General features: G+C 41.8%; 2 protein-coding genes across 2 annotated transcripts; one reads left to right on the forward strand and one right to left on the reverse strand.

Annotated features, from left to right (window-relative positions):
* LOC128897140 (CAD protein) lies at positions 1-23949 on the forward strand. The gene is made up of 26 exons (XM_054160861.1): positions 1-206; positions 2032-2170; positions 2728-3013; positions 3166-3482; positions 3931-4498; positions 4871-5104; positions 5248-5892; positions 6048-6600; positions 6727-7102; positions 7411-7837; positions 8065-8263; positions 8412-8563; positions 8637-8741; positions 16244-16492; positions 17685-17936; positions 18041-18205; positions 18688-18849; positions 19449-19620; positions 19867-19982; positions 20324-20738; positions 20931-21271; positions 21382-21523; positions 21706-21776; positions 22080-22258; positions 22837-23041; positions 23367-23949. The coding sequence occupies exons 1-26, from the start codon at positions 86-88 to the stop codon at positions 23562-23564; spliced, it is 6789 nt and encodes a 2262-aa protein (XP_054016836.1). The 5' UTR covers positions 1-85; the 3' UTR covers positions 23565-23949.
* On the reverse strand, positions 8777-15195 carry LOC128885329 (uncharacterized). Its single transcript, XM_054139321.1, has 4 exons — positions 15064-15195; positions 13182-13490; positions 10731-12487; positions 8777-9927 (listed from the first exon to the last, which is right to left on the reverse strand). Exons 2-4 carry the CDS (start codon positions 13453-13455, stop codon positions 9283-9285), a joined length of 2676 nt encoding a protein of 891 aa, XP_053995296.1. The 5' UTR covers positions 13456-13490; positions 15064-15195; the 3' UTR covers positions 8777-9282.
* Positions 23950-24250: the final 301 nt, after the last annotated feature.

Raw genomic sequence — 24250 nt, forward strand, 5'->3', positions numbered from 1 at the left:
AAGCGTGTTCTCGACCACGGTGTTAGCAGTGTCTGCCGGGTCGAGAGTGCGATCGAATCGTGGACCACCGTAAATCATTGAGAAAATGAACGACCACGCGACCGTGGTTCGTGGTTCCGCGAAAATCGCCTACCTCGTGCTCGAGGATGGCTCGGTTTTCCCGGGAAAATACTTTGGCGCGGAAAAACCGGTTGACGGTGAAGTCGGTAAGTGTTGGAAAACACGTGGTCGTCATTTTGGAGCGGACATACGCGGCCGTGCACGGCTCTCTTTAATAACAGAGCCGATAGTCGCGTTCCTCCAAACTTCGACGTTACGATTCTCGGCATCCGGTTCGATGAACCGAGACACACCGTGCGCCGAGACGCTGATCGAGTCCCACGCGATTATAACGATTCGTGACTTCCATGTACCTACATACCTCGCATGCGTACCCACAGTGCGAAAAGCACGAAAGCGAAAGTGGTGACGATTCTGTCCGATTAGTATATAACAAAATAAACCGCATATACAGCAATTGTAATACTGCACGGTACTTAGAATTGGCTTGTACAGCAATTTATTCGGAGCATTCACTCGATCGGACAGCTCCGTTTTTAGTTTCTTGTTTTTTTTTTTTTTTTTTTTTTTAATAATTAATTCCATTATACGAATTCTAATTTTTATTTAACGGAGTAACTGAACTTACTCATTTTTCTTACCTTTCTACCGTCTGACATTTAGATCTATACAACGCAGGAATTTCACCTATGTCGGGATGGAAGTGTGTGCCGCTGGCAGGCCATCAACCGGCCACGTGGGTTTGATGTACGCTTATTTGCCGATTAGCGACTATTACGAGAGGCTCGTTTGATGCGTCTGCCAACGGTTCAGCAAGTCGATCTTGATATGATGTTGCACTTGTTAGCGATAAAGAACAATTTATTTAGAAATAATTAATTGCGATGAACGAATAAATGATAAGCTGTTTGTCACTCGTTGATCGTGGAATGAAAAATTGGAGTTTGATTTACAGGATGAAATTTTTCTCGACGAGAAAGTACTAGAAAATTTAAGAGATTCGTTTGATATATTTTGGAAATAATTGCGAAGTAAATGATACTTTTCCGGCCTTGGAGCGAAAAACCGGGTTACATGACAGTCGAATAATTAGGATGATAAGAGTAGAGTAATGCAATTTTACAATTCAGATTGATAGCTTTCATTGAACGAACGACGACCAGAGGTAGTTTACCTCTTTTATTATTACTGAAAATTTTTATCTGCACAATAGTCTTCCCGCTCTCTGCTCCGCAGGAAGACATAGATATCCGTGTCGTTGACAACTGCGTTTGGTTACACTCCGCGGGTTATCTTTGTGTTTGTATTTGTATACAATAGACATCGCTCGACATCAACGGAACGTTTTCGAAGCTCGTAGAAAGATTACTAGACCTTTTTTTTCTTGTTTCTAAAAATAATGCAACACTTATCGTCAATTCAACCCAGTCTTATTATTCTTCTTAATCGCATTAAGTCTTTCTGGTTCGCAGACTACAATAAAAAAAAAACGATTCCAGTATTTTTTTTCTGCTAATAGTACTATTCAGAAAGAGAATAGTAAAATCGAAAATAACTCAAATCTCCTCCGAAATTTCAACGATACATTCTTAAACATATTTACTACCGAAAAATGAAGAAGAAAAAAATTGTTTTTTTTTCGGAAATGTCACATCGAAAAGACTCCTTAAGAATCTTATAAAATAATTAAAATCGTTAATCAGTTTGATCCATTTATCGACTCGCCGCGTGAAAATCGAGACGATAAACGGATTATTGAATAAGTTATCGTTTTCGAGTTCGGAGCAGGTTCTTGTTTCGTGAAATCGCCAGTTGCTCGACGTCTAGCTTTCGATCGGACACAAACTCGATCGACCCGTTTCAGCGCCGTCGGATTTCCTTCGTATTTATGTTTTGGAAATTACGTAGAGCACGAACGGGCATTGTATACGTAACGAGTACATGCTGTTCCCACTGATGCATTTTTTACAGTGTTCCAGACCGGTATGGTGGGTTACCCGGAGTCGCTCACAGATCCTTCCTACCACGCTCAAATTCTAGTACTCACGTATCCGCTGATCGGAAATTATGGCGTGTTCGATGACGAACTGGACGAGCACAAAATACCATAGTAAGGCTCCAAAGCGTTCGGCTATTAAACTGGAAATTTCGCGACATCGCTAAAGTCACAGTGACAAATTGCATGGTTATCTGATCGATCATTCCTGAGACATCCAGCAAAACAGATTCTAACATATGAACTATTCGTTGCACAAATCGATTAACTCCATGAAACAAAAAGTTGAGAAATGCGATGAAATAATGTACATTGTTTTTTTTTAAATTTTCCTTTATAATATAAATTCAAATAAACATCGTGGAAATATAATATCGTTAATCTTTGTTATTCAGAAAAGTGATTATAAATATAAAAAGATACGACTGTACCAAGTGCTTTGACACTGAAAATTACCGAGTCCGCCGTCAAATCGAATTTCTTGTCAAGTATCTATAACTTTATCTCGTTCGTGGATTAAAGCAATCAGTTTTATAAATATTTAACGGTACTCTGTAATAGATAAGTGCGTTGCTATTTCTCGTTCGATACTTCGGATCCCGAAGCACTTTTTTTTTTACTCTAATCGCATCACTCCGACGATATGATTTCCCTTTTTGATTTTTTTACAGTTGGTTCGAATCCCACCGGATATGGGCAGCAGGTCTAGTGGTCGGCGAAATATGCGAAAATCCGAGTCACTGGCGACAAACGAAAACGTTATCTGAGTGGATGAAGATACAAAACATTCCTGGTATATACGAAATCGATACCAGAGCCCTGACGAAAATTATTCGCGAAAACGGCACTATATTGGGGAGAATCGTGTTCGAATCTCCGCAAATAAATCACCTGTCACCCCTAGTTCCTCCGATAGAGGATCCCAACAAGAGAAATCTCGTGGCAGAAGTTGCTCAGGTGAGTTGCCACCTTCTCCTTCATTTCCGCAGCCTAATTAATTCCACAGAAATTTTTACTCGTACATTTTCTACAAAACATCAAAACACAAACTTACGGGATGACCTAATCTCTATGCTAAAAAATACCGACATCGATCCATCGTATTTCAGCCTAATCAAAGAACGTACAACCCTAGCGGTCACCCTCGTATATGCGTGGTGGACTGCGGCCTGAAGTACAATCAATTAAGGTGTCTGATTAGCCGAGGTGCTCGCGTAGACGTGGTGCCATGGGATTACGACTTCAGCGAAGCCGAGTACGACGGCCTGTTCCTCAGCAACGGGCCAGGCGATCCCAGCATGTGCGAAACGACGGTGAAAAATATTCGCGCCGCCTTGGAATCACGGAAGGGAAAACCGATTTTCGGTATATGTCTGGGACACCAGTTGCTCTGCATCGCTGCCGGTTGCGTTACATATAAGATGAAGTACGTAACGTACTGCCACGTGTTGCTTTCATTATAGATCGTCGAGCTCTGGACGGCATTGTTCTCAAGCTTGTTTCAGAGCATTGTACTTTGTATACCGTGACGAGCAAAGCTGAGCATACTTCATGAATTTTTCTAGAAATAATAATTGCTGATTTCATGCTTCTATGGGATATATTAATACGAAAAATCTTCGCGAAACGTACTTGGATGGATTGTTTATAAATCGTTATAATTTTAGTGATATTTTATTTCGTCTAATTATGATACATTTCATTAACCATTCGTTGCAATCATTCCAAAGTTTCCAAGAAAACATCTCGTCACAGTTTAAACGTCCTGTATAGTATTTCATTATACTTCCAGTACAATATTAAGATTCCAAGATTACGTGATCACGTTCACGCAGAGTGTCCAATTTTGCTAATCACTATACGCTGATGCACAGCTACGGAAATCGTGGTCACAATCAACCCGTCACACATCACGGAACTGGCCGCTGTTATATGACGTCCCAGAACCACGGATTCACGGTCGACGCTAGTCAACTGCCAGCTAATTGGGAAGCCCTCTTCACCAACACCAACGACAATAGCAACGAGGGGGTGGTGCACTCCAGCCTGCCGTATTTCTCTGTTCAGTTTCACCCGGAGCACACTGCTGGTCCCGAAGACTTGGAATGTCTATTCGACGTGTTCCTAGACGCCGTGAAAGACGACGCCAGCGGAAAACCCGGGATGTCCATCAAGGAAAGGCTGAATCAGAAGTTGGCCTTCCACGTCAACAACCCTGACGTCGCTGTTCGGCCGAAGAAGGTGCTGATTTTGGGATCTGGCGGCCTCAGCATCGGCCAAGCTGGGGAGTTCGACTACTCGGGCTCGCAAGCTATCAAAGCACTGAGGGAAGAATGCATACAGACGCTTCTGATCAATCCCAATATCGCCACTGTTCAAACGTCCAAAGGCATGGCTGACAAAGTTTACTTCTTGCCCATCATACCCGAATACGTGGAACAGGTAAGAAAGGGTGGAAAGAAAGATGAAGGAAAGCAAGATACAGAATATAGAATAGATACAGTGCAGAGAGTATCTACGGTTTTTTTTTTTTTGCACTATATCTATCAGGCGGATCGAAAAGTAATGTCGTTTCTGCGAATCTCGATACTTCTTTAACGATTTGAAATCGAATTTGCACGCTAGATGCCAAAAGACTGTTGCTAACGAGGGTGATCAATTAAAAATAAAAAAGATATTATAAATTTATTTGTTTGAATTTAAATGCAAAAGAAACGACATTACTTTCTGGTCTTCTAATATTCTAGAGATACTCGAGGACATGTTTCTATTAGACTATTTATCCACATTATATCTACGTGATTTTTATTCCAGGTGATACAGTCGGAGCGTCCCGACGGCGTGCTCTTGACTTTCGGCGGACAGACTGCCCTCAACTGTGGCGTCGAGTTAGAAAGGAGTGGAGTGTTCCAGAAGTATAACGTGAAAATCTTGGGAACACCTATACAGTCGATCATAGAAACCGAGGACAGGAAAATCTTTGCGGAGAAGATCAGCGAGATCGACGGGAAGGTCGCGCCAAGTGCCGCGGTCTATTCCATTCAAGAGGTGAAGAAAAATTAAATTTTGATTCGCTAAAATTCGATCCACTTGCTAAATATATCATCCATATCGAGTTCCGTTGATTAAAGAAGATGTACACACTTGATCGAACTTTTTATTATTCTAATTTCGCGTTCATCTATTTGTAGGCATTGGACGCAGCCGAGATGCTGGGTTATCCCGTGATGGCGAGAGCTGCGTTCTCCCTGGGAGGATTAGGATCAGGGTTCGCGAATACGAAGGAAGAGTTGAAGATCTTGGCACAGCAGGCTTTCGCCCATTCGAATCAGTTGATCATCGACAAGTCGCTGAAGGGTTGGAAGGAAGTCGAATACGAGGTTGTCCGCGACGCTTATGACAACTGCATCACTGTCTGCAACATGGAGAACGTCGATCCTCTCGGCATCCACACTGGCGAATCGATCGTCGTCGCACCAAGTCAAACTTTGTCGAATAGGGAGTATAACATGCTCAGGACGACGGCTACAAACGTCATCAGGCATTTCGGCATCGTTGGAGAATGCAACATCCAGTACGCGTTGAACCCAACCTCTGAGGAGTACTACATCATCGAAGTGAACGCAAGATTGTCGAGGAGTTCGGCTCTAGCCAGCAAAGCCACAGGTTATCCTCTGGCTTACGTTGCTGCCAAGTTGGCGCTTGGTATCCCCTTACCGGATATCAATAATTCCGTCACGGGGGAAACAACGGCGTGCTTCGAGCCTAGTCTCGACTATTGCGTTGTCAAAATCCCGAGATGGGATCTTGGCAAGTTTCATCGGGTGAGCACGAAGGTAAGGCAGTCTCAGAAAAGATTAGTTTTAGGATCGATACGCTTTATTATTTTCATTTTAAGAGTTCGTCTGTTGAATTTCTCAATAGAAAGTAAAAGATTTCATTTAAAAAATCAAAGTCAAAGGGTTAATCAGCAGATCCTCGTTGATTTCAGATCGGTAGCTCTATGAAGAGCGTAGGAGAAGCGATGGCGATCGGACGCAAGTTCGAGGAAGCCTTCCAGAAGGCCCTGAGAATGGTCGACGAGAATATAAACGGGTTTGATCCTTACATGAAAGATCCCAACGACGAGGAATTAGAAAAACCGACTGACAAGAGGATGTTCGTCCTCGCTGCTTCGATAAAAGCTGGATACACGATCGATCGATTGTACGAATTGACGAAGATTGATCGATGGTTTCTCCACAAGATGAAGAATATTATCGACTACTATTTGGTGTTGGAGAACGTGGACCACACGAAATTGTCGCACGATGTCCTACTGAGAGCGAAGCAAATCGGATTTTCGGACAAGCAAATCGCCGCTGTGGTCAAAAGCTCGGAACTGGCCGTTAGGATACAAAGACAAGAGAGCAATATACGACCGTTGGTGAAGCAAATAGACACGGTGGCTGCTGAGTGGCCGGCCACGACTAATTACCTTTATTTAACGTACAATGGCAATACACACGACGTGGAATTCCCTGGCGGATACATGATGGTGATCGGTAATAATATTTCTCTTACTTTTATCATAATTTAAAAAATTATTTGAGGCCGCTCGTATGAATACATTAATTTTATTATTAATGCAGGACATTTTATAAAGATAAAATAAATATTATTTCTTGCAGGTTCCGGGGTGTATCGTATCGGTAGTTCAGTGGAATTCGATTGGTGCGCCGTGAGTTGCCTGCGCGAGCTACGAAACTTGGGACGAAAGACTATCATGGTCAACTATAATCCTGAAACAGTCAGCACTGATTACGACATGAGCGATCGACTGTACTTTGAGGAAATCTCATTCGAAGTCGTGATGGACATCTACGACCAAGAATGTCCAGAGGGAATTATCTTATCCATGGGCGGTCAGTTGCCGAACAACATCGCTATGGATCTTCACAGACAACAAGCCAGGATCCTTGGGACGTCGCCCGAATCCGTCGATGGTGCTGAGAATCGTTTCAAATTTTCCCGCATGTTGGATGGCATTGGAATTTCACAGCCTAGGTAAGACTAAAATTTGTGGGAGGAACTTGGCTCCCACTGGGGTAATTATTCAAAGCTTGCCAATAACATTGACTCGAGTAAAATTTTAGAGACTCTACCTGTAGAGTACTCAATTTTGATCTTCATCGTTTATCTCTGCTATTTGGACTATTTTTAACGAGTCGCGAAGCATCAGATTGATTCAGTAACTGCAACTCGTCGGCATCGTCAACCCTTCGCAGTCTTGTATCGAATTTGACTCAACAAAAATGGATTTAAATACAAAAATTTGAACTGCAAAATGTTAAGGATGAAATATCGTTGGCTAGGTGGAAGGAACTGACCAATCTGAAATCCGCCATCGAGTTCTGCGAGGAAGTCGGTTACCCCTGTTTAGTGCGTCCTTCCTACGTGTTAAGTGGCGCCGCGATGAACGTGGCGCACTCGAACCACGATCTTGAGTCGTATTTGAAGAGCGCCAGTGAAGTAAACAAAGAGCATCCCGTGGTTATATCGAAGTTTATCCTCGAGGCGAAGGAAATAGACGTCGACGCAATCGCCTACGATGGAGTTATACTTTGCATGGCGGTGTCAGAACACGTGGAGAACGCTGGTGTTCATTCAGGCGACGCCACCCTCGTCACCCCGCCGCAGGACATCAATGCCGAGACTTTGACGAAAATAAAAATCATTTCCAAAGCTGTTGCTGCCTCGCTCTGCGTGACGGGTCCCTTCAACATGCAGCTGATCGCTAAGGTACTAAAAAAAACTATAAGGAATACTTCTGAGTAATGTTCATTAGGTCGGAGCGAAAACATCAACTTTTGCAAGTCAAATTAAATCGAATCAATCCCTAGTTTATTCTGAGAAACGAATTTCGGTGACAAGCATGTTCGAAGAGACACCTTATGAAGATCATTTTACTTCAAGCACCCGCAGGACTTAATCTATGTATATCTTTTGATTATTTTCTCCCTCGATAGGACAATGAGCTGAAAGTCATCGAATGCAACGTCAGGGTATCCAGATCCTTTCCTTTCGTTTCGAAGACCTTGGATCACGATTTCGTAGCCATGGCCACGCGATTGATCGTTGGAGAGCCTGTCGAGCCTGTCGACGTCCTTGCTGGATGTGGCAAAGTCGGCGTTAAAGTCCCCCAATTCTCTTTCTCGCGTCTTGCTGGTAAGAATTTATGAACTGATGTTTGAGAAGATTAAGAATTAAGATAGTAAAAGAATGTATAAATACTGATTATTATCAACTGTTAAACTATCTCTAAACTCCAAGTACCAAAGTGGCAATTTACGATGCCTCGCTTGAATTTCCACAGGAGCCGACGTGATGCTTGGTGTCGAGATGGTTTCCACCGGAGAGGTCGCTTGTTTTGGAGACAACCGATACGAAGCATACTTGAAGGGAATGATGAGCACAGGCTTTCATATACCTCAGAAGGGTATCCTGCTCTCTGTCGGCAGCTTCAAGGTAAGATTTTCGCCATTTTGAACGACTTCGCGTCATCTGACCGATCCTTTCATCGAAACTGTTTCTGTTGCAGCATAAAATGGAACTGCTACCGTCCATTCGCAGCCTTCGCAAAATGGGATACAAGTTGTACGCCAGCATGGGCACCGCTGACTTCTACACCGAGCACGGGGTCGAGGTAAGTGAGAGTGAAACTTTTACTAGTCGATCTGGTCTCTTGTAAACGTAAACTATATTTAAATATTTACACACGGGCTACAGTCGAATGTCAAGCATGATAACTAAACGATCTGCCTAGAATTATCTTCGTTAAAAATGCACTTCGCTGGTTTTCGGAGTGAGAAACGCGTTCAGTCTTTTTCGAGTATAAATAATGTTAAAAAATACTAGTAGAGTACTAGGTCGGTGGTCCTAACGCTTGCAGTTTATTAGCGGATGACTGTGCAGGATTGAACAACAGAACTAAATGGTCGATAAAGATACTCGAGGCCTTCATGGTCCGGTTGTTCATGGTTGATACTAACTGATACCGATGAGATCAAACGACATTAATCGAGTCGACACTGTCAATTCGTGTCAACGTGTCGTTTGATCCTTGAAGATTTTAACGGTAGCCAAATAGCATGGCTTACATCCGAAAGCCTCAGTTGATATCAATCATAAATGGTCCATGTTTCCCGAAGGGATTCCAAGAAACTGACGTCGAAGCTTCCACGCTCTCAAATATACGTGGAATCATCAGATACAGATGATATCGTCACGACTGCCTCAGATTGGTCAGGTTCTGGCTTTGAAGTTGATGTTTTTTTTGCTGGGTGTGTCTTCAGTGTCGAAGTCGATGGTGTCTTGTTTTGTGTGGGTTCCAAAGTCTCTTTTAGGTCCTGGTAGTGTGATTCGTGAACTGTAGTCTGAGTGATAGTCTGAGCCTGATCTATACTTTCCGACTGCTTCTTCGGATGACCGTGATCTATACTCTCCGACTGCTTCTTCGATTTTTCAGCTCGCGTCTCTAGCGGAGTCGAAGTTTCTTCAAGAGATTCTTTAGCGAAACGCTCCTTTAATGGAGCCACGTATATGGCTGTTTCTAAGTTTCTCTTAGGCGTCTCTGGTGGATCGTCTTTTGACTTCGAGTTGGCGACCTTCTTTCTAAGGACTTTAATCTTGTCGCGATAAGCTCTTGCGTCACTTTTGTGTCTGAGTTCCTCGGAGAGGAGAATGGAGAGTCGGTCGGCGTGGTCGAGGTATAGGGTCTTCTGTTGATAATCCGCGTACTTGTTGTACCGTTCGGCTATCTTGATGAAATGTCGTATGAAGAAATCCAATAGAACGTACAACCTTGGACCCTCCAGCTCTGCGCAGCGCATCTGAAAACATTAAAAACATAGTTCACCGTCTCCCTTCGTAATCGCTAATGTATCACCGATAAGATTAGAACGATTCATTTAATTATAATCTTTATCAATAGCTATTGAGTAAGGTGATCGAGTCGACTCGCGAAGGAAAAGAAACGGTTGATGAAGTCATTGCGCGGAAATTCGCAGAACTTAACTACTGAACGAGTTCTCTCGTGTCACCGAGCTAAGTGAACATTTCTTTAACTTTATCGCTTATTAGGGAAGAAAATATACTGAGATATGTCAAGACTATCAATTACTCTTATAGAAATTTAACAATAGATGATCTTACTGAATTCTTTCTTTGCCATTAATTTACTAGTCATTGTCGATATTAAACATCTTTTTAAGTATCTTGTGTGAGCATTGCCCTATATTAAAACCAATGTATACACGTGTACTTGTTTATTATACGATAAAATATTTTCTTTTATAATCATCGTAATGAATAATAGATAGCAAGTTGCTTATCTTTTATTCGTTAACACCTTGATCGCCACGTCACCCATATATGTTCACTGAAGAACAAACGAAATAAATTTGAATGAAATTCCTAAACTTCAATAAAGTTATAAAAATGAATACCACAATACATGTTTGATTACGCAGTTTCCAATAGTTTGGAAACAAAGCTCAGTCACGATAGAAATTTTCAAAAGGATTAATCTGACAGTCAACGCGTTAATCAAAATTGTTATCAAGTAAAGAATTTTGTCTATATCGAGGTATATAGTCATCGGATGACATCAATCATAGCGCAAAACGAAACTCACCGAGATTTCAATGATGGAGTCCGTTGCTTTTCGAGGATTAATCAGCGTTTTATCGGTGACGAATCGAACGGACCGTTTCTTCGGTTGATTCTTAACGTTGTCCCAAAATCCTTTTTTGCTGTATTTATCTTCCTCCGGTGAGCGATCCTTGCTAGGCTGAGGCATCGGTTTCCCGGCGTACTTCGCCAGTGCGGGATTGATCAGCGTCAGCGTGTCCGCCGTCAATATTCTCAACAACATATCGTAGTCAAGCCTCGGGAAAAAGTTTTCGCTGTATCGAATGTTCTCCATGGCGTGAAAAACATACATAATCGGATTCTCGGTGATTCTCTTGAGTTGCTTCTGCGTGTGCAATAGGTGGTCGTTGGGCACGCGTTGAAAGAGATTCCTGTCCCTGACGAAGTAATCCCTAAGAGTGGGTTCATTCTGGCTGATACAATGGTACATGGAGTCTAGCAACGACAATAAGCACTCGCCCATTCTGTTGTACGGCCATTTGGACGGTCTGTCGTTTTCCTCGATCATCCAGAACAGCTTGTGCCTGATGTGAGCGGTCGTTAAACCGAACATCGTATCGAAGACTGGCCTGAGGAAGGACTTGTGGAGCATCAAAGCTATTAGATATACTTGCACTTGGCTCTTGGTCATGCAGGTTTCGAGGTATCGTTCACCCGTGGGGAACGTGAGCTGCCATTCGAGGTCCTCGATGATATTGCTGCTACCTCTCTTCGGCACGAAACCCTCCGGCGTCACGTAGCATCCGCAGTCTTTGATCTTTTCTACGTCGTTGTAGTCAGGCCACGTGCTCCTCGGTCTGTCCAGCCATTCTTGGGCACAGATGGGCCACTGCAACCAAACCGCGGGTATAATCTCGTATTGTTCTACGCGACTGTACTTGAACGCATCGTCGGAGACCATGATCTTGTCGCAGTAGAGGACGCATCCCTCGCGTCTGACGTCCTCTATGCATTCCTGGTCGAAGCCAAAGCAGTCGGCCAATCTGTACGTAAAGACGTTTATGAAATGCTTCATGAACGCGGTGCTGCTAACGTAGAACAAATTGTAATTGTGTCGATTCAGGGCTTGCTTGATCCTACGCTGCTTGCTGTTCATCAGCTGTTTCTTCTCATCCTTCGGATCGTAGATTCTCCCGTCAGTCGTGTATGTCACTCGCTTGAAGCAACGTCCGGGAAGCTCTGCGCTCGTTATGTACCTCTCGTCTACTTCTTCGCTGTTGGAACTTTGCTTGCGTCTGGAGGACTGGCTGCGATTGCAGCTGCTGTCGCTGTCCATCCCGTAAGTGTCGGACTTGTACCCAGAACTGACGCTGCTGATGAGACTCTGGCTGGCGGACCTCAGGGGTTTCGTTTTCGACGATTGTCGTTGGCGGTCCTGTTCCACCGCGGGTAAATCTAGCTTGGTCCAGATTTTCTTGTTTCGAAGCCTCGATTCCTCGGTCGAGGAACCGTTCTCGGAATCGTTCTCGTTTTGCAGGTCGCGATTGGAACGAGACAGAGCTCCCGCGGATAGGGCTTCGACTTCGTCCCGTAGATTCGGCAGAGACTTTGTGAACGCAGGATTGGAACGTCTGGACAAGCTTTGCTTGGGTCTTCTAAAGAGTATGTTCGAACGACTTTTCGGACCATAAACGCTGTCCCCGTCGCTGTAAAGTTCGTCGTCGTCCTCGGCTATCGATGAGAGGTCTCCGTTGTCCTTTTGTGTTGTAAATTCCTCGAGAAGCTGCAGTTGAACGTATCCTGGCGACAGAAGGACGTTTCGTGAAAAGGATTTGCGATTTAACACGTTTACTGCCGCGCTAATACTCTTGATAATTTCGGGAGTACGATTTCTTATTCGGAGATAATTGACGATAAATATTTGTTTTATCGGTATATAGGATTATTGGTTCAATCATAAAAAACATTGATCCATCGGAAGCATTTGGCAAACACTATTGCTTAAATACAGGAAGCTCCGAAGGACAGACAAATCCGTAATCCGTTGATACGGAGAGAGTATCACGGATATCATTCAAATATTTGATAATACGTGCAGTACCGAGAGTCAGTATCGATACTTTAATCGAGATTCTGGCAAGATTATTAGCAATTACGGAAACAAGATTTTTATGGAACAAGATTTCTAATGAGATAGGGCAATATCTGTAACAACTTGAGAGACAAGATTTGGGATAACTTTGGGGACAAAATTATTGACAACTGAGAGGATGACATTTGAAATAAATTGAGAAGTGAGAGTTTTAACAACTGGAGGAACAAGACTTGTAACAACTTGAAGAATATTCCTATCGTATTATCGCGTCCCCCATACCCAAGAATTAGAAGTGAAACGAGAACACGAATCGTAGGGCTCGGGATTGGTCGTGTAGGAAAAGGACTGTGGATCGGAGGATTGTGTCCACTATTTTCTGTTGTAATTTGCGTTACCTACCCTGATGCTCCGTTGGCTTCAGCAATATATTGTACATGGTCGAATCGTTTAAGCTGCTATAGTACGGCGAGTATGTCTGCTCCGTAATGTCGATGTTATCGTGTACCGTGTAGATTCGCACGGGTTGAAGCGGTTCGACAGTGGGACGAAAAGTTTGCCTGGACGAAGTGAAGCCTACGTTCTGGGCTATGTGCTCCTGGAGGACGTCAGGTAACAAAACATGCTTCTGCGGCGGCAAACATTTGCTCAGCTCGGCCTCCCGCGACGACACCATCGTTTCTTTCACATGCTTGATCTCTCTGAAAAACTCTAGGCTTTAACATTTTACCTACTGGTCCAGGAAACGCAAATTAACAAAAATAATTTGGAAGAAAGAAATTCAGATTGGTCGGATGGTATGGGATAAAAAGAAGATACGATCGAAGAAGAAGGTTTCGTAATTACCGTTTCAAATTTAATTTCACGATATGATGTACGATAAAATGTGATCGAATAGGAAAGAAATAAAATGGGGAATGATAAGAATCGTGAAAAATGAAAAACTAGTAGCATGTTAGAAGAGATATTGGTTTCGAAAGACCATATATCAGGTAAGATAGAGTTGAAATTCTAGAAGGGCAGATAATAAACTAGAGCTTGAACTTTGAAAGATCGTATCATTTCTGATTTGCGTAGATAAATTAAAAGCAATGATTTACACTCTTATGAAGTGTCGAACACTATTGGCATTGTTCAAACTGTGTATACGTCAAGGAAAACACGTCTTCTTTTTCTCGCGTCACCTCAATTATTTAAATTTTAAAATAACGGTTTAAAACATCGTTTTTTTAACGCCGGCAATTTCAAGAAAAGCCGAAGAGAAGAATACAGTTTTTAAACGACCAGGGTAGAAGACCTCGGTAAATAATAGTTCATAATAAAATCTTGATAAACCCATTTAAACAAACGAAAAAGTTACCATATATTTCATTAACCCATAGTCCATTTTTTTTCAACACAATTTTGCCTATCTCTGGCAGTGACCTTGTAAACAAAGCAGTAGAAACGAAAAATCCATCGGTGCTGTAAATTTAGCCAGTCGGAACATTTCAACAGGAAAGTTACATAAAAATACGAACCAAAATTATTCTAGTCAGAAATGTAAAATTATCGAGACGGCCATAAAAAAAAAGGGGGAACAAAAGTTATTTTCTCTCGTACTACCTAAGCCGTACTAAAGTATGTCTACGCACAGATTAGATTACGATGAATTGTGTAGGGATCGGTATCGCTATTATATGTAAGCGGTTAAATGTTCCTTACCGTGAAGAATACGAGGCTATTTCTCTGATCGTATAATAATTAAAATAAATGACTGTCTCAGAAGCAAAACTGAACAACTCCGATTGGTATAAACCCCTTATTTTTACCAAAATTTAAAAAAGAGATTTATTTAATACGTAACAATTTCAACCATTATAACAAACAAGTGTAAAATTTCCTGTGGTTGTACATACGAGTAATCGAACATCGGTGTTTCGATATTGGTTGATTTGACGAAGTTTGTTCATAGATAAATATTACGTACATGCGTATCTATAGATACATCTCTCTGAATTATCGTAACCATCACTGACGTTAGAATGTAAAGACTACCCTCTCAAAGTACGATTTCCCATATTTTATTGAGACTTAGATAAACCATCCCGGAGAAGGCTTTCACCACGTGTCTCGCACAACCACAAAGAATTCTACTTTCCCTCGACAAATAGCTACTTAAAACGTTGAAACAATGATTTCAACACCAATTCTTCCTAATTCCTACTCTACGAAGTCGACGAGTTCTGCTTCTAAGACGCTCAAGCCAACAGAAAAATGAAGAAAAACTAAAGATATATCATACTCTTCGTAATTCCTGAAGAACTGAACACACATCATGAGATTGTTCAGCACGAAGTTTTCAGGGTTCCTCTGGATCGCCCTTTTTAACAACAGGAGTTCGATGTCCTCGTACTCTTCTTCCTTGGCTGCTGCCGGGTCCTTCCCGCCGCTCGGGCGTCCATTGCGACCCGTCTTCCCGTAAATTTTCCCGCGCGAGCCGCGTTTAGCTTTCGACTTGGAGTTTCCCATCGCGAGTTTTCCCAGATTCGCGATAACCGCTTGCTAGAAATGATCCGCCACCGATGAGCTTATCCTGGTCAGTTTGTCGACGGACGAAGTGATATTCGGTAGTCCTGACGGTTCGAGAGGAAATCAACGTACGCGCACATGACCCGTTTCAAACGCGAGATGACACGTATTCAACACTCATCGATAAGACAATGATCGAACCCCGGGGAACCGCTGTCGATAAATACCTACCTATCTTGTTATCGAGGTACGCGAGGCAGAACGCTTTTAATCCGTGCTTCGCTATCGACTATCGACGAATGAGTTAGGCATGAAAAACTTTTTGTACTAGCACCACGACCGTGGCCAACCGTGGTCTCGCGATAACGTTTTCACGTGCAAGGATCCCAATGGTGAACGTGCCACCCTTGCAAGTCTCCACGCTAATCTCATTATTTGGGTCATTGTTTCTCAGCGTGGGCGTATGGCACCTCGAAATGGACGATTTTTTGACTATTTCATTTTGGGCGGCGATGGTCATTTGGCTTGGAATTATATTAAAACTTTAATTGTGGCGTTGCCAGCTACATATTAGAGGGATCGAAAAGTAATGTCGTTTCTGCGAATGTCAATACCGAATTGATTATCGAATGCTGCGAATTGTTTAACGTTTATCAGATCATTGTGTACCAATTGATTTTTATCGATCAGATATTGAAAATTTACACGCTAGATGGCAAACGGTTGTTGATAACGAGGACGATTACGTAATTGATTTAAAATGGTAACTTATTATAAATTTATTTGTTTGAATTTAATGTAAAAGGAACGCACTGCTTCCTGGTCTTCCTAATATTTAGCAAAAATAAAATAAGAGATTTCAATTCTGTTTGCCAAATACCGACTAAACAAAGAAAATGTTTCTTAAAAAGCTGTATAGTAAATAACAGGCTCGACTCGTGTCTCATTTTCAGGTGGAACCCGTGCAATGGACGTTCGAGAATATCAGCGTTAACGAAGATGCCAGCCCGAGCGAGCTTAGGCATCTGGCTGATTTCCTTTCGAAGAAACAGTTCGATCTAATAATAAATTTGCCAATGAGGAACGGCGGTGCGCGACGTGTCTCCAACTTCATGACGCATGGATATCGTACAAGAAGGCTCGCCGTTGATTACTCAGTTCCACTGATTACGGATGTTAAATGCGCAAAACTACTCGTTGAAGTGAGTACAATACACGAGTACGAAGCTCATGACGTTTGATAATACAGATCAGTGTAGATAAAACTGCATACAGGTGAAACTAAAGATAAAACTTACGAATATCGTGAAATAAGATAAATTGCTTTTTATTCGTTATTCGTCGAATGAAATTTAGAATTTGAGTTATAAAGGATTCTCCGAGAGTTTAGAATTTTGTTTAATCGTAATGCAATACGAATGCTTAAACGATTTTATCTCCTACGTTTGATAAATTATTTCCGCTTCAGATAACAAATAATAATGCTTTTGGGGATTCCCGACAGATAGTAATTTTTAGTTTGTTTAAATAGAACTTTCAGGGCTTTGGAATTTTCAGAGCTCATATTATTACTAGACTGCGGGTCTTATGCATTTATGATATAGACGCGCATGGAGAATGTTCTAGTCTACTTATTACAGATGAAGCTGTTAAAAATTTCTGCGTAAACGTCGTATCCTTTAAGTATTGAAATTCTGACGTTTCGTCAGTGATGAAACTATCTTCACCGAGAGATTAGATGATACACTGATAAGAAACTATTGTGATCGTTATCAATTTATCACCCAAGTGCAATTATGACAACGTATTAAGTTGTCTCGATGTATCAACGTTAAAAGCTCGTAGAAAGCTCGACGATACCTTTTTTATAATCTTTGAGATTGTATTATAATTAGGCTTAACCCGTTTGATTTATAAATAAAATAATACAGATTCCTTGATAAAGCCAGCTGCAATGCTCTCTAACAATTTCTCTAACACTTAGCTTCACCCTCCCAACCCAAAACAGTTTTAATTGATTAGGATTATCCTTCATTATTAGCACGAATGCGTTATACATCTACACATTTCGTCAACTATTTCGTCAGATCAGTATTAAAATGGCAATTTTTCGAATCCTCAAATCAAAAGCTCAAATTCCTGTGTCGACTACTTTAGATTCGTCATTTTTTTTTTTTTTTTTTAAATTTTATTATTAACAACTAAGGACCGTACTCCACAAATATAATATCAGACGCTAATTTTCAAGTTGAGTCTGTTCAGAATAAAACTCCAAAGTAACCCGAGCTTTCTGCACCGTCGCATTGACGTAACCTCCGTAAGAATGCCCAATCGCGATCGTTATTTCATCGATAACAATTGCAGTTACTATACGGTGTGACCTCTGTTGCACAGGCTATGAGGATGCTCAACGGGCGTGCACCTCGCATGAAGACCCACACAGACTGCGTGTCTTCGCGAAAGATGATCAAGCTTCCTGGTCTGATCGACATTCACGTGCATACCCGCGATCCTGGCGCTGTTTACAAGGAGGACTTTGCATCCTGCACCGCAGCTGCGCTCGCAGGAGGCATCACGATGATCTTGGCGATGCCAAACACGAATCCCGCGGTCGTCGATCTTCAATCATTTTGCTTGGCCAAGGAGGTAAGAGCCATGACATTTGTTTGTTTTTATGTTTGTATTTATGATATCGTTCGCTACAAATTGTTTACTTTGAAATGTTCACAATTCTTCTCATAATACCCCAGCGCGCTGTCTCCAGCGCGAGATGCGATTATGGAATTTTCATGGGCGCATCGTCGGACAATTACAATATAATACCAGAGTTGGCACCACTGGCTGCGGGTCTGAAGATGTACCTGAACGAGACATTTACGACGCTCCGACTGACTGATCTCACAGCATGGATTAGGGTACGTCTGCAACAGTTTTAACCAATTTCTTGAAGTATTTAAGTGTCCTGAAACAAGGACAATATTTCATCCTGTAACAAACAAACCAGTCGGTCATCGTTTTTTAATGAAACTAAACGTCACGACCGTAATAAATATTATACAATTATTAAATCCAAAAAATTAAACTTTTAAATATAAAATATATACAATTAACGATTAATAAGTAATCAAAGACAAATTCATTGTGGAAAATTGCAAGTCGCCCATTCTTTTGATAATTGTATGTCATTACTACAAAAGTAATCAGTGCCTAACTACGGTCTACGACCTTCAACGCATCCAAACAATCACGCTAGTTTCCCAAGCACTAATCCCACGTAAGTGGAAAAATGTAATGAGTATATCCCTCAGATAACGATCGTCTTCTCGCTGGAAGAGAACGTAAACACTCGTCAACTCTATATGGTAAACTAGCAACTAATAATCTTTGTTTGTTGTAGCACTTTCAAAGCTGGCCAAAGAACCATCCCCTTTGCGTGCACGCCGAGGGCCAAACGACGGCCGCCGTTCTCTTATTGGCTGTATTACACAACCGGCCCATTCACGTGTGTCACGTGGCTAGAAAGGAAGAGATTCAAATAATACGCGCAGCTAAAGAGAAAGTAAGTAATTGCCAGACTATACATTTATGCAATTATGCCATCAATTTTGTGGCATATACAAATATAATGCGAAAATTCGATAATGCTTCTTGAATCCTTAAGTAAGACACCATTCGAACCTTTTATTTTTACAAAGGTAAAGGGTGGAGAGGGGCCATATTAGGAGGTCAAATATCGAGTGTTTTTCTGGATTTTTTTCACAGGAAAGACTATTTAATTTTTTTTTAAAATTCCGAAAAACAATTTAGTATTTGGTCTCCTAATGTGGTTTTCCTTTTTAATAAATAATTCAAACATTAAGTCAACTTGATTAGCTCTATTAACTATTAATTGATATGGTGTCGAGCGATATATGTTTGTTGGGCAATCTAGATTGAAGGTTTCTGTTATCAAACGAGGGCTCTGAATCTGTTGCCCAACTAACCTTGATTTAAAATTTGGAATCCACTTGACCTCCTTACTAATTGTACCAGTTCATTGGTGACTTTAGATCAAAGTTTGATGTGCATGGGTTTGACTGACCAGCTTGGAAATTTTATTACTATAATACTCTACCATTCCTTTCCCATAGCTGAAACACCATTGCTTGTCTTTTTTAGGGAATGGCGGTGACTTGCGAGGTCTGCCCTCACCATTTGTTCCTTTGCGAGGAGGACCTCGAGCGCATCGGTCACGGACGAGGTCAAGTGAGACCGATATTAGGAACCAAAGAAGATCAACAAGCTCTATGGGAGAATTTGGACGTGATCGATTGCTTCGCGACGGATCACGGTAATTCAGTACTAAATTTAATTAACCCTTTGACTGCGGGGCAATTTTTGCTGGAAATTCCGAGGGGCGCGTCACTCGAACAGACGAATTTTTACAAAAATATCACTTTATAGAGAGCGATAAGACCGAAAATTTTTATATTTTCAGTTTATTCATTCGGCGTTTACTTTGAAAAATTAAAATTAAAAACTTAAAAGATCTTTTTCCCGAACTTCAATTATATTTTAAAGTTTCTCTACTTTCAAGCACCACACACGGTACAAGAGAAATCCAGCGAGAAACCGCCACCTGGATTCCCGGGGCTCGAAACCATGCTTCCGCTTTTGCTGACCGCCGTCCACGAAGGAAAAATGACGATGGAGGTATTCTCTTAATTGCATAATTTTAATTCTCCGGTAAAGACGAAGACGAACCCCTCTATGGGCCGAATTTTGTTTCTGCAGACAACTCGCAAGGCATTTACTTTGATATTTTAGGTTGATGGTGCTGCCAACCGTTATCAATATTGTTATTGGTCATCAGAGATATCATATAATTAAAACGTATACGTCATCTTGTGGAAAAACTAAAATTATTTGGTAAAATGTCGATAGAGGGTTAAATCATATTGTAAAACAATTCCTTCTAATATCAACGAGAATCCTTTATTTTATTGTCCGCGTATTTGGCGACCAGGTGTAAAAGATTTGCTTCATTTTTTCAGGACGTGATAGATAAACTCTACAGAAATCCGAAACGAATCTTCAACATACCAGACCAACCGAACACTTACATCGAGGTAGACCTTGACGACGAGTGGGTAATTCCGGAGGCCATGCCCTTCAGCAAGTCGAAGTGGACGCCATTTGCTGGAATGAAGGTTCGAGGAACGGTTCACAGGGTGGTCCTCAGAGGCGAGGTCGCGTACGTCGAGGGACAGGTCCTGGTGAATCCTGGGTTCGGGCAGGACATCAGACAAATACAGGTGGCGAAACACCAAGGTCACATGAACATTCCGCCTGTCGTCGACGTCACTAGTCGACCCAGCTCGGCGTTGGATGGTCTTCTGTCCCCGAACCATGAGAAGTATAATAGTTATCCTGAACGGATGACGGACATGACGGAGGAAGAACAAAATGGTACGAAAACATTTTCTATCTTGAACGAATTATTTGGTAGTGTACGAAAGACAGAACCAGTGGCCAGACTATATATCATATATTAATTTGACAAGAAACTTTGACATTGCACGTAGACGTGATCAAGGATAGAATAATCCCTATAGTAAACTAATTTATTTCCTAACTGCTATTCTTTGCTTCTGCTTTCAGATCCATTCGCCCAATTGCTGCAGCCAGTGACACAAAAGTCTAACGTCCACTTTGCCGTGGACGTGGACTCTCGCGAGCAAACGAAAGCTTCCCTGTTGCAGCGTACCATTTCACCCCTTCCTATCAGTAGCGCGATGAAGTTCAAGAGCGACAGCAACCCTAATCTATTCGTGTCGTCAGTTGCACTGGTTCCGCCTGTTTCTACCACTCACAGCCTCATTGGACATAGCATTCTATCCGTGGACATTTTCAACAAGGAAATACTGAAGGACCTCTTCAACATTGCGGAATTCCTTCGCAACGCCATTAGAAAGGAACGTCCCATCGATCATATTTTACGAGTAAGAATCCATTTCGTAATAACCAGATGGGATCCTGATTTTTTACAACGTCCACGTTGAACGTTCTCCTTCCACGGATCGTGTCTTTATTAGACGTATCCTCTGAACAGGGAAAGATAATGGCGTCGATCTTCTACGAGGCCAGCACTAGAACTTCTTGCAGTTTCGCCGCTGCGATGGAGCGACTCGGAGGAAGGGTGATATACATGGACGGATCCACGTCATCGGTGAAGAAGGGAGAAACCTTGGAAGGTTTGTAATGTCCTCGATAGCTTCTACTTGTATACATAACTTCGTATTACCTAACTTCGTATAACAGAGTAAGTACTCTGTACTGTACTCTCTATTGTGGTCGATAAACTCGTCAAATAAATAAAAGAAAGAAAAATAAGCAATGCGTAGACAATTCATCGCACGATGTCGTAATATTTCAGATTCGGTAGTAGTCATGGCTGGATACGCCGACGTAGTCGTCCTTCGACATCCCGAGCCTGGTGCAGTATCGGTGAGCGTTAACTAATCAAACTTACAAGGAACATTCCTCAACTGAACATTTCTCTTCTCTTACGAAACATGGTATACAGATAAAAAAATTACACAACAGAAAAATACTTCTTTATCAACTGACACTCGGTGCAATTAAAAGCAATCTCTCGTGTCTATTAATCATCGATTCACTCTCAGACAAAAAAATTGGAGAAACTCGTTGCCCTATAGCCTTGACCCTGCAGTTGTATGATGATTATTGTTCATCCGTAAAAATGAAGTGAAACAAACAAGCTTATCGTTTGATGACCCGTGTGTCTAGAGAGCGGCGCAACATTGTAGGAAGCCATTGTTGAACGCTGGCGACGGGGTCGGTGAACATCCGACGCAGGCCTTGCTGGATATCTTCACGATACGTGACGAGATCGGTACGGTGAATGGACTGACCATCACTATGGTTGGGGATTTGAAGCACGGCAGGACTGTCCATTCTCTCGCAAGGTCGGTCATGTTTTCATAAAAATTTCACGGATGACCTTGTTTCGCATCCTCGATCCATCTTATCTTTATGCGATCTACATCGTGGCCAATAACTCTCGTACGTGTCAACGTCGACGCATTTTGCGGATGTTTTAAAGCGAGATAGTCCGTCGCCATTTCGCTTTCTAAAGTTCCATGGCTAGGTCAAGTGCTGAGTAAGTCCTTGTCCAATGACACGATGCGATACGTTGCCCCAAAACTACCTGGTTGAACTTCAAACCAAAGGGAACTGTGGGTTTTATGCATTTGCAAACGTGATTTTTGATTTATTTAGTATCGTTTAAAAAACATACGAATTTTAAGAGATATGGAAAATTGTATGAGGACATGGACAAATACAAAAATATTTTAAATATCAGCAAGAAAGTACATGTTTAGAAAATAACACACTTCTTCTCTAAATTTCGAATCATCATCTGTGCCTGTAAAAATATAAATTTGCGTAAACATTCCCAGTCTACTTATAGTACTTTGCCCTGGACCTACGAATGTTTTTATCAAGTAATAAAGGCTCTAACATATCGTGGATTGCGATGCAGGTTACTGACCCTGTACAATGTCGAGCTACGATACGTGTCACCCCCCGGCCTTGGAATGCCTGAGCACGTGGTGAAGTACGTGTCCAAGAGGGAAATTCCACAGACAAAGTTCTCCAGTCTTGAGGACGCGCTTCCTGACACAGACGTCCTGTACATGACGCGAATTCAGAAGGAACGTTTCGCCAACCCGCAGGAGTATCGACAGGTAAACATTTCTTTGGTCTAGTCGTCATTGAACTTGGATTTTGGAAGGCTGAATTGCTCGTTAGCATGCGAAAGACTAATTCGATGGAAAAGATTTATCGTGCACCAGACCATGACCATTATCTCCATTAATAAGGAGACATAACTTGTCTTGTAAATAAAGACAAAGCTAATATTATAGACGTTATTACTAAGTCTCAAAGTTATTCTGCTATTATGAGATAGGCTATAGATTTGTTTAATTTCAAAACGAAACGAAAGAAACGATAAAAGGAGAAAGATTAATATTCTACTAATTGGCAATATATCGGAAACTTTGATTGCAGGTTTGCGGGCATTTTGTGATAACGCCACAGTTGATGTCCCGCGCAAAGAGAAAGATGATAGTGATGCATCCTCTGCCTCGTGTCTTCGAGATTAGCCCAGCGTTCGACATGGATCCACGCGCTGCTTACTTCCGACAAGCTGAAAACGGCGTTTACGTTCGAATGGCTCTGTTGGAGATGGTTCTTAGAAGACCATGATCGATCCAACAACCGATAAACAAACGTGTTTTATCAGACGAGACCAATTTGACTATCAAGAAAACCATCGATACAAGAAGAACAGTTCTAATTAACCTATGATCCGTGTACATTGTTTTATAGTCAATCAAAGGGACACAAGAAACCATCGACGAAGAACGGCAATGCCAGGGAAAAGACAACTACCTTTTTTATCATACGTTTGCAAACTTCATGTCCCGTCCTCCCGACATTTGAATCCTTGCATTAGGAGCTTCATCTTCATCCAGGCCGATAATGCAACGCTTCCGCCAGACATTCCGCACGTGTAAAATTTCCCACGAATCTGTTTTGATGGACAGTTTTTATCTGTACGTAATATATTTACAGAGGCGATTAAAATTTGCGTCACGCGATATAATTTCACCCTCCTCGTCCCGTTTCCTAACGCCGGTGAAAAACGATCACGTGCACGACGATAAAATCTTTCGATTTCAGACAATGTCATTCGTACGTCAATGGAAAACGATCACGCGCAAGGTGATCGAATCTTTCACTTTCAGACAATGTCGGTGAGAAATGATCACGTAATAGGTAATAAGATTTTTTACTTTCAGACGATGCCGTTTCCATGGTCGATGAAAAACGATCACGTGCAAGGTAACAAGATTTTTCAATTTCGAACAATGGCGTTTGCATGATCGATG

The sequence above is a fragment of the Hylaeus anthracinus genome, unplaced genomic scaffold, assembly GCF_026225885.1.
Source record: "Hylaeus anthracinus isolate JK02 unplaced genomic scaffold, UHH_iyHylAnth1.0_haploid 0, whole genome shotgun sequence".
NCBI classification, from domain to species: Eukaryota; Metazoa; Arthropoda; class Insecta; order Hymenoptera; family Colletidae; genus Hylaeus; species Hylaeus anthracinus.

What these genes read in the sequence shown, in the direction of transcription:
- LOC128897140 (XM_054160861.1), top strand. Translation starts at nt 86, where the DNA reads ATGAACGACCACGCGACCGTGGTTCGTGGTTCCGCGAAAATCGCCTAC. An exon ending in CCATCGATCATATTTTACGA is followed by an intron (nt 21,272 to 21,381) that starts GTAAGAATCCAT and finishes TCCTCTGAACAG; the next exon opens with GGAAAGATAATGGCGTCGAT. An exon ending in ACCCGCAGGAGTATCGACAG is followed by an intron (nt 23,042 to 23,366) that starts GTAAACATTTCT and finishes CTTTGATTGCAG; the next exon opens with GTTTGCGGGCATTTTGTGAT.
- LOC128885329 (XM_054139321.1), bottom strand. Translation starts at nt 13,455, where the DNA reads ATGGTGTCGTCGCGGGAGGCCGAGCTGAGCAAATGTTTGCCGCCGCAG. An exon ending in GAAGCCAACGGAGCATCAGG is followed by an intron (nt 12,488 to 13,181) that starts GTAGGTAACGCA and finishes TTCTGTCGCCAG; the next exon opens with GATACGTTCAACTGCAGCTT. An exon ending in ACTCCATCATTGAAATCTCG is followed by an intron (nt 9,928 to 10,730) that starts GTGAGTTTCGTT and finishes TAATGTTTTCAG; the next exon opens with ATGCGCTGCGCAGAGCTGGA.